Raw genomic sequence first — 13,781 nt, 5'->3', positions numbered from 1 at the left:
TTTTTTTTTTTTTTTTTAAGATTTTATTTATTTATTTGACAGAGATAGAGACAGCCAGCGAGAGAGGGAACACAACCAGGGGGAGTGGGAGAGGAAGAAGCAGGCTCATAGCAGAGGAGCCTGATGTGGGGCTCGATCCCATAACGCTGGGATCACGCCCTGAGCCGAAGGCAGGCGCTTAACCGCTGTGCCACCCAGGCGCCCCCCCATATGACACTTCTAAAAGAAAATTTTAATGATATCGAAATAGACATGGATTTTTTACACAGGACACAAAAACCACGAACTATAAAAGAAAAAAACTGAAAAATTCAAAATTAGAGTTCTTACAACCCAATAATAAGATGACAAACCACTAAGTTTAAAAATGGACAAGATTAAACAAACAAACAAAAAAAGAACTAATAAAATAAAACGAAAAAAAAAAGGACAAGATTTGGGGCACCTGAGGGCTCATTCAGTTGGGCATCTGCCTTCAGCTCAGGTCATGATCCCAGGGTCCTGGGATTAAGCCCCACGTCAGGCTCCCTGCTCAGCATGGAGCCTGCTTCTCCTTCTCCCTCTGCCTGCCACTCCCTCTGCTTGTGCTCTCTCCCTGTGTCAAATAAAATCTTTTTTTTAAAAAGACAAAAATAAATAAATTAAATAAAAATGGGCAAGATTTAAGCAGACTCTTCACAAAGGAAGATACACCAGTGGCCAAAAAGCACATGAAAAAATGCTTAACACCATTAGTCATCATTAAAACCACAGTGAATTACCACCACACCCACCAGAATCTCTAAAATTAAAAAGACTGACAATACCAAGTGTTGGCAACAATGTGGCACGGACAGAACTCTCATACACAGCTCACAGGAATGTAAAACAGTATAATCACTTTGGAAAACATTTTGGCAGTTTCTAAGTTCAACATATACCTACCATAATACCAGCAACCCAAGAGAAATGAAAACATATTCACACAAAGTCTTGTATACAGATGTTCATTATAGCTTTATTTATCATAGCCCAAAATTAGAAATGACCCCAATGCCATAAAAATGTGAATGGATAAACAAATGTTAGTACTCAGAAACAAAAAGGAACAAATTACTGCCATGCAGAACATGAATAAATCTCACTGATATAATGCTGAGTGAAAGAACCCAGATATCAAAAAGATATACTGTATGGTTTCATTTACATAAAATTCTAGAAAATCTATATAATGCAAGAAAATAGATCAGTGGTTGGCTGAGCCTGGGTATTGGTGAGGGAGAATAATTCCAAGCAGCAGCACATGGGTGTTTTTAGAGATGATGAAAATACTCTATATTTTGATCAGGGTGGTGGTTACATGGGTATACAGAATTGCCAAAACTCAGTGAAGTTGATTAAAAAAATCATTATGAGGGACGCCTGGGTGGAAGAGTGGGTTAAACGACTGACTCCTGGTTTCGGCCCAGGTCATGATCTCGGGGTCATCAGGCCCCATGCTCAGCACAGAGTCTGCTTGAGATGCTCTCTCTCCCTCTCCCTTGCCCCTCCCCCCAAAATAAATAAATAAATCTTTAAAAAATCATGAAAAATCATACTATGAAATAGTACTATAATAATTCCTCTTTTACCTGTAATAAAACAAAGCACCAGGGTTAAAACATCCATGTTACTGTCTTTATAGAAAAATTGTTACTCTAACTCAAAAAGTATGGGGAAATGCTTTGAGCCTTCATATAAATGTATGATATTAGGTTTTGGTTCTCAGATATTCAATAAATTTTTATGGACTCATTGCTCCAAGAACACAGCAGCAATTTCAGGAAATGAATATCAAGAACAGCTATACAGAGAAAGAGTTGTTTTGGATTTTTTTTTTTTTTTTTTTGCTTACATTCTTCCAAGTAGCTTATATTCTTCCAAGAGGTAATTTTACATATAGCATTTTATTTTCCTAATAATTTGTATTCATTGAAAGAATTTTGAATAATATTTGTGGTATTGTTATATTCTATTTTCATCCAAAAATATCATTTCTAATGATGTAAAAGCTAAGGGTAGAATATGCAAATCAATTAAATCCAAAAGGATTTGAGGAAACAAAAATACTCTCGAAAGAAAGAAAGAAAGAAAGAAAGAAAGAAAGAAAGAAAGAAAAGAAAAGAAAAAGAAAACTGAAGCACTGAGAAACTAACTTATCTAAGAGCCAGGATTCAAACCCCAATTATTTTACTCTAATGCCCACATTCTTAGCCGCTATTCACTCTGCCTCTGTAAAAGTAGAGTATACCTATAATCTCTTTTATTTCAGATAATGTATATGTATTTATGAACATGTACTATTTTATAATTAGAAAAAATATATATACTTAGAACCAGAGACTATTCAGGACCTCCCTCCAAGATGACATTCAATCAATTAATCAGAACATGTTGGATAACTTTGTTAATCTTTATGAAGTCATTCAACTGTTTTATCTTTCAGTTCACGTTCTTTATCTTGTTCACAAATAGAACTTGTAAAACTTCATCAAAGTCTTGCAGAAAATCCCATATACTATATCTACAGCATTTCTTTAATCTACGTATCTAGTGGGTCTGCATGAAGGACATAGGTTTGTCGCAAATTCATGCTAGTTCCCAGAGACTACCACTTCCTCTTTTGTGTCCACAAACCATCCTTTTAACAACCTGGGCTTGAATTTTGCCCAGAAGCTACATCAACTAACTCACTCCCAGATTATCCAAAGATCACAAACAGAAGTTCGGCAATCATTTAAGCAAATTCTTCTACTGCACTGAACTTTAGATCATCACAGAAAGGAGACCCTGAACTCATTCGTAATAGTAAGGTCCTTTTATAAAATTCCCTTACGTACTCTGCATTTCAATTTCCTCCTACCAGTATTTGCTTGGCCCTCTCCAGAGGGGAAGTAATTTTTCTTGACCAAGAAGACAGAAATAAGAGAAGCTAACAAATTCTCCTTTCTATCATCTGTTAATGTTTCCTCCTCTACCCTAGCAGCAAGACTATACCTGCTCTAAACATAACTGGAAAACCTTTTTACAAAATGATTACTGGCATTTTCTGAAGGTCTCAAATAACTCTGAGATTTCTAGTTTCTGAATCTATTCTTATAGTTCTGTCACTCTTCATCCTCAGTTTTATGTCCCGGTTTTTACCTTCAGTACTTCTAATGGGACAGCTACTTTTGCTGTCACAATAGCCTCCTCAAGCAACTCTTTCTTCCTCACTGGAGTCATTTATAATTGCACCATCAATTTTGCATTATTTAGTATTTCCCATTTCTCTCGAGAATACATACCAATTTTTCTAATAACAGAAGCTATAACCTTGGCATGGGCACCTGGGTGATACAGTCGGCTGGGCAATCGACTCAGATTTCGGCTCAGGTCATGATCTCAGGGTCCTGGGATGATGCTCAACCAGGAGTCTGCTTGTGATTCTCTCTCCCTCTCCCCGCACTTGTACACATGCTCTCTCTCAAATAAACACATCTTTAAAAAAAGAAGCTATAACCTTGGCATAACTACCCTGACATTGCTTAAAATTTGTCTAAAACTTGGTCAAAAACTCCTTTTAGAAGTGACTTCCCTCCCAAAATCAGTTTTATTATAGTCACATCTCCTCTTTCACTGAAACTGTATTGCCCAACTTGATCACCTATTCATCATTTGTAATAAGAGCTAACATTTCCTGGCTATGTACTTGTGACAGCACTACATTAAAAGACTTCAAATATATTCTCAGATTTAATCCTCGCAAACCTAATGAGGAAATACTATCATTATCTAATTTTACCATAAGGTGGCAAAGACTTAAGTATGCTTGACTAAGGCCACACAGTCATTAAATAACAGAGCTACACTCTGAGCCCAAATCTGTCTGAGTTAAAAAACAAAACAAAACAAAACTTCAAGTTTTTTCTACTATACCTCCCGGCCATTCACATGTAGGCTAACTTTGAAGACAGTGGAGAGTGAGATGTCTCAGTTTAAGGTGACTTATAAAATGCAGCAATTTAAAAAAAATAAACGTATCAGATTTATAAATCAAATATCAGAATCATTTCAAATTAATTACCTTGAACGGCTTTAAAGTTTGGGAAGTTTTCTTACAGAACAGTTTCTACAACTTTTTACTAGTCTTTTAAGTATCTTCAACACTGGCAAAAATTCATTTTTGAGAATTTTTTTTAAATGGGCAGCAAAGCAAGGTTTACTGAGCAATAGTAAAGTTTATTGAATGAGAGGGTACAAAGCTCCCAGAGAGGAAGGGGACCTGAGAGGGTTGCCCGAGAATAATTTCTATTTTGGAAACAACTTGGTCATTTGGAACCAAGTCTTATGAATCAGAAACAGTGATTTAGGGTGATATATCTTAGTACATGAGGGCATGGCTTTGGAGTATGACAGTCATAAATTTGAGTTAGAGCCCTACTACCTTAACTTCTAAATTATTTAAATTCTTTGAACCCTACTTCTCTCATCTGAAAAGCAAAAAAGGGAATGACTTCTTGGCCTTCTGGCTAAGATCAAGGGAAAAGCAAGAAAGGTTTCATCTTTCTCACACCCACTGTGAAGATTAAGTGAATCTGGCTATATGTATGTTATATATATAAAGAATACACATGTATGGTAAATAATAAACATTCGTTTTCTCTTCTCTACTGCTATTTTATTTATTTATTTTTAATTATTTATTTGACAGAGAGAGCGTGTAAGAGCGCTGCAAGCAGGAAGCGTGGCAGGCAGAGGGAGGAGCAGACTCACGGCTGAGTAGGCAGCCCAACACAGGACACAATCCCAGGACCCTGAGATCATGACCTGAGCCAAAGGCAGAAGCTTAACCTACTTAACCTGAGCCATCCAGGCACCCCTCTACTGTTATTTTAATCATTATTTCAAACTGTGAACCACATGTGATAATACTGTCACTTATAACACTTGTAAGAAAGCAAGAGATTTTCAGTTTATCCATTTTCCAGCTATTTTTTGTTCTAATTATATGAAACAGTATTTTGACATAAGTAAAAGTCAGTGGGCAACTTACCTGTGGAAACCATCTTTCAAAACTTCTTGCCTCAAAATAATTTCTGAACAAGTGGCCCTTATGCCTAGAAGAACCAGAAGATTTTTTAAAATAAAATAAGCACTCAATGAAAGAATATTTAAATAATTAGAAAATAATTGTTTGAATAGGCTTTACTTGCCTGGAAAATCTAACCAACCTATAAACAAAACAAAAGCTTTTAAAACAAACAATTTGAGCTATCTAAAAAGCTACTAATACAGCATAGGCATTAAGAACACTGACCTTGGAATAAAATTGCCTAATTTCAAATCCCAGTTTGTCCCTTAAATCTACATGACTTTGGACAAGATAGTTTATCTATTTGTCATCAGAATTTAATACACGTAGAAGCATTTAGAACAGGGCTTACCACATAGTAAGAGCTCTACGTAAGTGTTTGTCATTAATACTATTTTATTCAGATGATCCCAGGACACCAAAAGGAACAGAATGGCTAAAAAGCCAGGAAATCTCAGTTTAAATCCTGGTTCACTGAAACTGTGTTTCAGATACAAACTGCCAACTTTTGTATTCTACCATCCATACCTGTAAAACTGAGAAGATGGTACATTTATACCTTGTGGAGATGTTGGGAGGGTTTAAAATAGAGAAACAAAAACTTAAGGCTTTTGAAAGATTCAAAGGGTTCCTTTATAAATTTAGAATAACCCAAAATCTCACTGTACTGACACCATCCAGAATTCAGATGTTAAAACTATTACTCGATGTCAGCATCATAAAACGAAAAATTCAGGGGCACCTGGGTGGCCTGGTCAGTTAAACGTCTGACCCTTGATTTCGGCTCAGGTCATGATCTCAGGGTTGTGACATTAGCCCTGAGACAGGCTCCGCACTGGGTGGTGGAGCCTGCTAAGATTTTCTCTCTAAATAAATAAATAAATAAATAATTCAGTTACTAATGACCATCAACTTTGCCAGGTAACTTGCTATGAAACTTTACCCCATTTTCAAAAGCTGGAAGTACATGGAAAGAACATTAAAACAAACACAAAGAAAACCATATACTATTGTGTATTGCCAAGTCTATTAGATTTATTCCTGAAAAGACGCATAAAAAATGATATGAAAATGAAAACATTGAAATATACAAGGGAAGGAAAACAGTATGGAAAAATAATATTTATTAAATGATATCCATATGATAAATCCTCTACTTGGGGCTTTCACATGTTTTAACTTTCACAAAACAGGCAGGCAAAATTACTGCCATTTGCACACAGGAGGAAACTCTGATTAATAAACAGTTCTAACTCGCTCTAGGCCATACCACTAAGTAAGTTACTGATTAAAAGCAAGATTTACCAGAGTTTTAAAGCCTAAGATATTTCCACTTTCCTAGCTATTTAAAAAAAAAATCCTTATTTGCTTCCGAGAAGCATATATAATCATTTCCAAAAAATAACTTTGGGTATCTTTTTTACAAATCCAGGTGTTTCATTATGTTTAATTTCAATAGGGGTGGAGAGTAAGGATTTATATCTAGCTATAAGTTAAATTAGAAAAAAAAGTTCAGATTAATAGGCTTAAATTCTATTGGGATATACATTAGAGAATAGTAAATCACATTCATTTTGGGATGGTAGAAAGGTTAATTTACAAACAGTACAGCAAATTTTTAAAGCAAAAATACCATTTTCAAAATGAATTTGTTGCATCTGAATTGACCTTCAAGATTTTTCCTCTTAAATATTACTTTATTTGATTACAGTGGCCTGAACTGGCTCTGGAAATTGATCTCTTTTTAATCATAAAATACCAGGGCTGGAAGAGTCTTTAGAGATCACCAAGTCCAGTTGTTTAAAAATTCATTTTGGCTTCATAATACTTCAAATAAATTTGGAAACTTAATATGCGAAGACACAAAAGCAGTGATTGACACCATAGTCCAATATCCTCACTTTACAGACGGAGAAACTTAACAAATTTGTACTGACTTTTCCTTATTGTAAATACTACTGCACTTGCCCACTACTCTGCAAGCTCCACGAGGGTTGGGGCCGTATTTAGCTCAACTCTGAATCCACAGCACCTAGCACAGCACTGCGGGCCCACTAACTCGGGCCCAGAGAAATTAATCAACTCGCCTGCCCAGCCGGTAGTCATAAGAAAAGCCCCAGCCCAATCCAGTCTATTACAAAAAAAGTTTGTAAAACAAAACTAGTTGTCCTCCCCTTCCCACGCCCTCACCCCGTCAGTCTCTCTTTTCTGGACTGGGATTCTCACACCCCACAGGGCACTGAGGCCTTGCTGGTCCCTCGGGGGTCCCAAGCTTCATGCATTCCAAGACACTTGGCGGCTAAACTTCCCTCACGATATTTTAGTAATAGTACGGCCAGTACAACCTCTGAACGACAAAGCCAGACTCTCCAGAGACCCAAGAGAAGCCTCTGAGCAGTGGCTGGAGGGTGGGAAGGGTGGGAAGCACATGGCCTCTGTTTTTAACCTCCTCCAGGTCACCCAGCAGGTTCTCGGTCCGCGCGCCGAGGTCCCGAGAAGTACCCTACCTTTGCAAACCCGGGAGGACCTAGAGTCGCGACTGCCCCCCACCCGCCGGCCCCCCCAGCCCCGCCCCCACTCTCGCAGCCCCGCCCCTCCCTTTACCAGCGTCGGTGAGGGCGGCAGTGAAGGCTGCAGCTGGTGTGCTCGTGAGCCCAGCCGCCTCCCAGAGGAGCAGCCAGGCCACAGCCCAGACGCCCACAGCCCTGGCAGCCAGGACGCTGGAGAACGCGCTCCCCAAAGGAGCGCGCGGGGACGAAAAGCGGACTGAGGAGCCTGCGCACGCCTTATGCCGCTCCTAAAGCGTGCTGCCACGGAGTTAGTGACCGGGACGGAAGACAGTGACGCGCGCCTGCGGTCCTGCCATTTCCCGGCTTCCCGCAGCTCTGCGCCCCCCTCGAAAGCTCCGGCGTTGCGGGAGGGGGAAACCCTAGCCACCTCCTTCGCTCTCTCGCCGCCCCGCCCCTCGCGGTCGGGTCGGGGGGCGGAGCGAGGAGCGGCGCACGCGCCGTGACGTACGCCAGGGCTGTTGCTGTGGGAACGACTCCCGCATCCAGACCCCTACCCCGAGGCAGTCGTGCGAGAGGTATCCCGGAGCTCTCAGTCTCCACCTCCACTTCCAGGTGCTTGCGGATTCTGCCTTCCTGCGGGGGAATTCACCCAACAGTCACGTCTGAGGGGCTGTGGCTATCGCCTCTTCCTGCAGCGCCAGACTCCGCCCGGCCTCAAAGTCGAATGAAGTGCTCCTTTGTGCACTGCATGCAGTTGGGTGGAAACAACCCCCTCGCGGCGGTTTTAAGACCTTGCCCTGCAGAAGATCACTTTCTGTATTTCTCTAAGGGTAAGAAAAGTCAGCCTTGCAGTAGTGGGGACGTGAATTAGGGAGAGGATCGTCTCTCTGTTGGCAAAATCCGTACACTTTTAGGTGCTGGGGGGATATTTAGCAAGATTTTGGCAGTCACTGATTCCTGGGGAGAAAAGTATTAATGCCTAGAAAGAAGAGTTAGGTAAATGTGTCGTCTGTCTTCATGAATTAAATTGAATCTGTAAGTAGGCCCAGATGCAGACTGGAGCTAGGACAGGTGTCTGCAAGAGGAAAGATGTCAGAATGTACTATCGAAAACTGAAAATAGCAGTATACACATGATAATAAGAAATATGGATTACGCTTTGGAAGAAACACTTAAAAGAATGGAAACTGGTTGCCTATGAAGGGAGGAAGGGCAGAGGACAACAGTTTTTTGTTATAATCCTGAGAATTATTTTACATTTTAAAACAGAATATAAGCATTACTTTAGTACAAATAAAAGTTAAATTTTAAAAAGAAAACACTCTGTAGTCAGAAAAACGACATCGTTATCAATTCCATACATCAGTCATGAGTACAGTCATTAGTGTGTGCGGAATTTATATTGTGCTCAGTAGGATCTCCTAGAAAGCTTACTAACAGACCAGATTTTAATGACATAAACTGGGAGTAGTATTTGAAGAAGGGGGTGGGGTGGGATTGTGTGCATCAGATCAGAGCACAGTAATTTGAAAAGGCAGTTCTTTATGATTAATTTATTACGGGTAAAAATTCTGACATCCAGCGATAAGGACTGAATAGTATAGATAATGGTTTATCCATAGGACAAAACACTTGACAGTCATAGAAATGTGCGTTTTAGTAAAGCATCTAAGGACAAAATCACATAAGTTGTTAAATTTACAAGGCAGGAAATAGATGTATAATATAAAAAATACTATACTTAAAAAACTATATGTGTACAAAAAAAAGAAAGAATCAAGGGTAGTCATTTTATATATGTTTCCTCCTCCTCCTCCCCCACCCTACCCCCAGTCTTCTCCAAAGTACTACGTTCCTGTGGTGATTCTCTAGCAGAGTCAACTTTATGAAGGTATCATCACCCTATGCTGCTTTACCTCTAGGTTCCTTGACATTTGCAAATCTTCCTCAAAGTATCATAGTCCTGGGGGCGCCTGGGTGGCACAGTCGTTAAGCGTCTGCCTTCGGCTCAGGGCGTGATCCCAGCGTTCTGGGATTGAGCCCCACATCAGGCTCCTCCGCTAGGAGCCTGCTTCTTCCTCTCCCACTCCCCCTGCTTGTGTTCCTTCTCTCGCTGGCTGTCTCTATCTCTGTCAAATAAATAAATAAAATCTTAAAAAAAAAAAAAAGTATCATAGTCCTATCTAAAGCAGTCCCTGTAATTAAGTGTATTTTGGCACTGGGCACCAGGAAGAGGGAATAGAAAGTATTAACTGCAAAATAGCTGTGTTTCTTGTAACTGAGGAAACATAGTGAGACAAATAAATTGAAATAAAAACCATGTAAACTGTATTGCCTTGTATATGTGGAGGTTGAATCTGTACCGGGTCTACATTTTTTATCAGATGTCTATAGACTATAAACACTTAAATGATATACAGAGGCTATGTCTCATGTTGGTACATTAAATTCAAATTTTTTTAAAGATTATATTTATTTATTAGAGAGAGCGCACGTGCGTGTGTGAGTGAGGGGAGGGGCAGAGGGAGAGGGAGAGAAGCAGACTCCCTGCTGAGTTAGAGCCCAACGTGGGGCTCAATCTCATGACCCTGAGATCATGACCTGAGCCAAAACCAAGAGTCAGCCCCTCAACTGACTGAGCCAACCAGACGCCCCTGGTACATTAAATTAAACAAGAATGTATGGTGTTTTGCTGGGATATTCTGATGAATAATGGATATGTTTCCTGCCATCATGTAGCCTATAGAATAGAAGGCAAGATAAATGATTCAGTAAGTAATCACAAAAAACTTAATGAGTAAAATGATTGGGAAAATACAGAAGAGACAGACCTGGTCTGGTGAACCTCTCAGGACATAATGTTTAAGGTTAAAAAAATCATAGTATCTTGCCATAGAGGGTGCTCGTACATACTTGATTAATTGATAAATTAAAAAGATCCTGTAAGTTGATTCTTGGGCTGACTTAGGGGTTCATATACAGTCTTTGGTTAAGAGTGCAGTACACTAAGAGGTCTAGACTGAACTGCATTTCCAGGTTCATGTGCGAACAAACCTACACGCCTCAAAGAACCAGGGATCCAGCAACTAAGGATAACCTCAGGGCCAAACTGAACTTTCAGGGTAGCTCTCAAAGTATTGAAATCGACAGCCTGAGCATGCATCTTTAGGACTGGGCCAGAGCCAGATCTGCTGGGGAGGAGGGGTACTGGGGAGTGTGATTTATCTAACACTTAACATTTTTCCCCCCTTTAGCAGGAAGTCATTGTGACTAACACATTTTCATCAGATTTCCTCTGATTTACCCTGAAGTGTATGTGAGAATGATGTGCACTGCCAAGAAATGTGGAATTAGGTTCCAGCCTCCAGCGATTATCTTAATCTATGAGAATGAAATGAAGGGGAAAAGTCGCCAACGCATCATGCCAGTCCGAAACTTTTCAAAGTTTTCAGGTACCTCATGTTTTATCTTGCCTCCTATCTTAAATATCCTCTAAATCATTTAATAACAATGACTTCAGTCTCGTAATGGAGCGACATGGCCTTCAGAGTTAGACAGTCCTAGGTTCAAATCATGACTATCAGGTAGAATATTGTCAGCGAGCTTCAGTTTCCCGATCTGTAAATGGAAATTGATAATCCCACCCTTCCAGAATTGTGATATGGGTTAGGTGAGATAGCATTATTCAATAATATTGACTCCCTTCTATCCCTCTAAATGTGTTTTTTATTTGTAGTCTTGATATTTTCTTGGTACCAGTACTAATATCTAAAACTGTAATGCTACCTTTTCATCTTAGACGTTTACTCCAATTGCAAGTGTTTAGCATCTCCTCAAAGTGATTTTAAGTTAAGGAAATAAAAAGTGCATCCATCCTCCCCCCACCACACTCATAGCTTGATATAAAGGAATAATAGTTCTGCAAAATAATTCATTCTGAAAAAGCCACTTAGCTACTTGGCTCTCACAGCAGATAACGCTTTCAGTAGTTTGCGGTATAGCTGTTGTATATGGTATATAGTTTTGTTTTTCCCTCCTAGATTGCAGCAGAGCTGCTGAACAATTAAAGAATAATCCACGACACAAGGATTACCTGGAACAAGTGTCCCTGAGGCAGCTAGAGAAGTTATTCAGTTTTTTACGAGGTTACTTGTGGGGGCAGAGTTTGGCAGAAACAATGGAACAAATTCAGCGGGAAACAACACTTGATCCTGAGGAAGACCTGAACAAACTAGATGACAAGGAACTTGCTAAGAGAAAGAGCATCATGGATGAACTTTTTGAGAAAAATCAGAAGAAGAAGGATGATCCGAATTTCGTTTATGACATCGAGGTTGAGTTCCCGCAGGATGAACAGCTGCAGTCCTGTGGCTGGGACACAGAGTCAGCTGACGAGTTCTGATACCAGAAACTCAAAGAATTGATTGGGCTAGTGGAAAATCCGTTTGTACAAAGGATGTATAAACATGGTTCTAGAAAAGTCTGTAAAGAACACTTAATGTACATGTTGGGTCAAGTTTGGATTGACCATGACTTTTCAAAACCAGGACATGTAGAGTATCTACTGTGTAGATGCATGAGGAATATACGAAAACCAGAATATGGGAATCTGCCTTTAAGGAGCTTACAATCTAATTGGAAGATGACTCAAAAACTTGTGAAAAGTTAATTAACAGAATTAGGCAGCTAAAAGATTAGAGCCAGATGCTTGATAAAAGTTAAAGAGGGTCAGAGCCTAGCTTACCACAGGGTTAGAAGAGTCAGGAAAGACTGTGTCCTTTCATAGAGAGATGGGACTTTGCCTGGCCCTCGAAATGATGGTGTTTGGAAGGAAGTTTATGTAGAACTCCAGATGAGAAAAGCTGGGAGGAAAAAGAGGCCGGAGGTAGGGGGTGGGTAGTGGTAAAGAGATAGGGATTAGAACATTTTATTTGAGGAACAGTAAGCAAACTATAGTTTGGTAAGATGGGAGGGCATGGACGGTTACCAGGGATTGTCCTGTGTGCACTGTCTTCATATGTATTTAAGTCTGGAGTAGGAGAATAGCCCTAGAGAATGCCCTGCGGCTGCGAATGGATATCATCTGATGGACAGCAGGGGCATTCTGCTGCTCCAGGATCAGGAAAACTGTACCAAAGATATTCGGAAACCCCGAAGCTCTTCCCATAAATAAAGAGGTTTGTTTGTAAAATGGGAAATCCAGCCATAATGAATGACTAATAGGCATTGCCAGTGTAGGCCTATTCATGAGTTTGGATCTACAAAGAGACCTTTGTTGAACGAGGTTATATGTGTACAGATACATCTTTCTTATTACTAGAATATTGTTTAATTGGCAGATATTCTGTGTTTTCTGCAAGGAGATTAATACTCATTAAATAAAACTGTAAAAATTATTCACTCTTTCTACCTATCCATCCTTACTCTCTTTACCATTAAAAGCCCCATTAAAGGGACCATTCTTATAGTGGTATCAGCAGGGGCTCAAGATGGTCATGTGTCATGTGTATATTTGCCAAAGGTAGAAAAAAATGTTCAGAATCAGAGATCCTTCTGTATCTACATAGTATTCCACTGTACAGATGTAGATGATCTATTTTAAAAGTTGACCTGAGGCTGTTTATCCTTTCACTGTTACAAATAATGCCACAGCAAATAACCTTGTACATTCTCTGTTTTGTGCATTTATGAAACTATAAGTAATGCCTAGAAGGGAATTGCTGGGTATGTCTATTCTAAATTTTAATAGATATTGCTAAGTTGTCCTTCAAAGAAGTTCGTTCATTCATCCATTCATTCGGTATATGTACTTAATGAACACCTATTACATGCTGAGCCTGTATTATTCTAGAGTCTGGCTATGTAGCCATATACACAACAAAGTCCTTGCCTTTACAAGATTTACAATCTAGTGGGAGAGGAGAGACAAACATAAATACATAGAGTAATGTCACATGATAAGTGCTTAGAATTAAAAACATGGTAAAAAGAAAACAATGGAGCCACTTTTTTTGACAGTGATCAGAGAATGCCTCACTGTAGAGATGGGACATTTGAGTAAAGACCTGAGGGAGGTAAGGAAAAAGCGATGTGCATTTCATGAGTAGTAGAGAAAGGTAGGTGTGTGGGCCCCCAGGGCTGGAGTGTGCTTGGCTTACTTGAGGAAGAACAAGGATACA

The 13,781-nt window shown here is 39.6% G+C and overlaps 2 protein-coding genes across 7 annotated transcripts in view; one reads left to right on the top strand and one right to left on the bottom strand.

Moving 5' to 3' along the window:
• The window catches only part of PIGX (phosphatidylinositol glycan anchor biosynthesis class X), a 35,435-nt gene extending 27,291 nt beyond the window's left edge, over positions 1 to 8,144 (bottom strand). The window contains exons 1-3 of the mRNA XM_040621730.1: positions 8,055 to 8,144; positions 7,697 to 7,889; positions 5,054 to 5,117 (exon numbers count right to left, since the gene is read on the bottom strand). Of these exons, the coding sequence (XP_040477664.1) occupies positions 5,054 to 5,117; positions 7,697 to 7,889; positions 8,055 to 8,144 (347 nt within the window). The remainder of the gene's footprint in view (positions 1 to 5,053; positions 5,118 to 7,696; positions 7,890 to 8,054) is intronic.
• CEP19 (centrosomal protein 19) lies at positions 7,888 to 13,591 on the top strand. Of its 6 annotated transcripts, none has more exons than XM_008708372.2 (3): positions 7,888 to 8,214; positions 10,914 to 11,054; positions 11,643 to 13,591. In XM_008708372.2, exons 2-3 carry the CDS (start codon positions 10,925 to 10,927, stop codon positions 12,002 to 12,004), a joined length of 492 nt encoding a protein of 163 aa, XP_008706594.1. In that variant the 5' UTR covers positions 7,888 to 8,214; positions 10,914 to 10,924; the 3' UTR covers positions 12,005 to 13,591. The 6 variants fall into 6 exon arrangements, with proteins under 6 accessions (XP_008706594.1, XP_008706593.1, XP_008706592.1 ...); XM_008708371.2 differs by having other exon boundaries at positions 10,860 to 11,054; XM_008708370.2 differs by having other exon boundaries at positions 10,857 to 11,054.
• Positions 13,592 to 13,781: the final 190 nt, after the last annotated feature.

The sequence above is a fragment of the Ursus maritimus genome, unplaced genomic scaffold (genome assembly GCF_017311325.1).
Source record: "Ursus maritimus isolate PB19 unplaced genomic scaffold, ASM1731132v1 scaffold_4, whole genome shotgun sequence".
NCBI lineage: Eukaryota > Metazoa > Chordata > Mammalia > Carnivora > Ursidae > Ursus > Ursus maritimus.
Note: the sequence above shows the minus strand (reverse complement) of the source record. Positions and strands in the feature narration are given on the sequence as shown.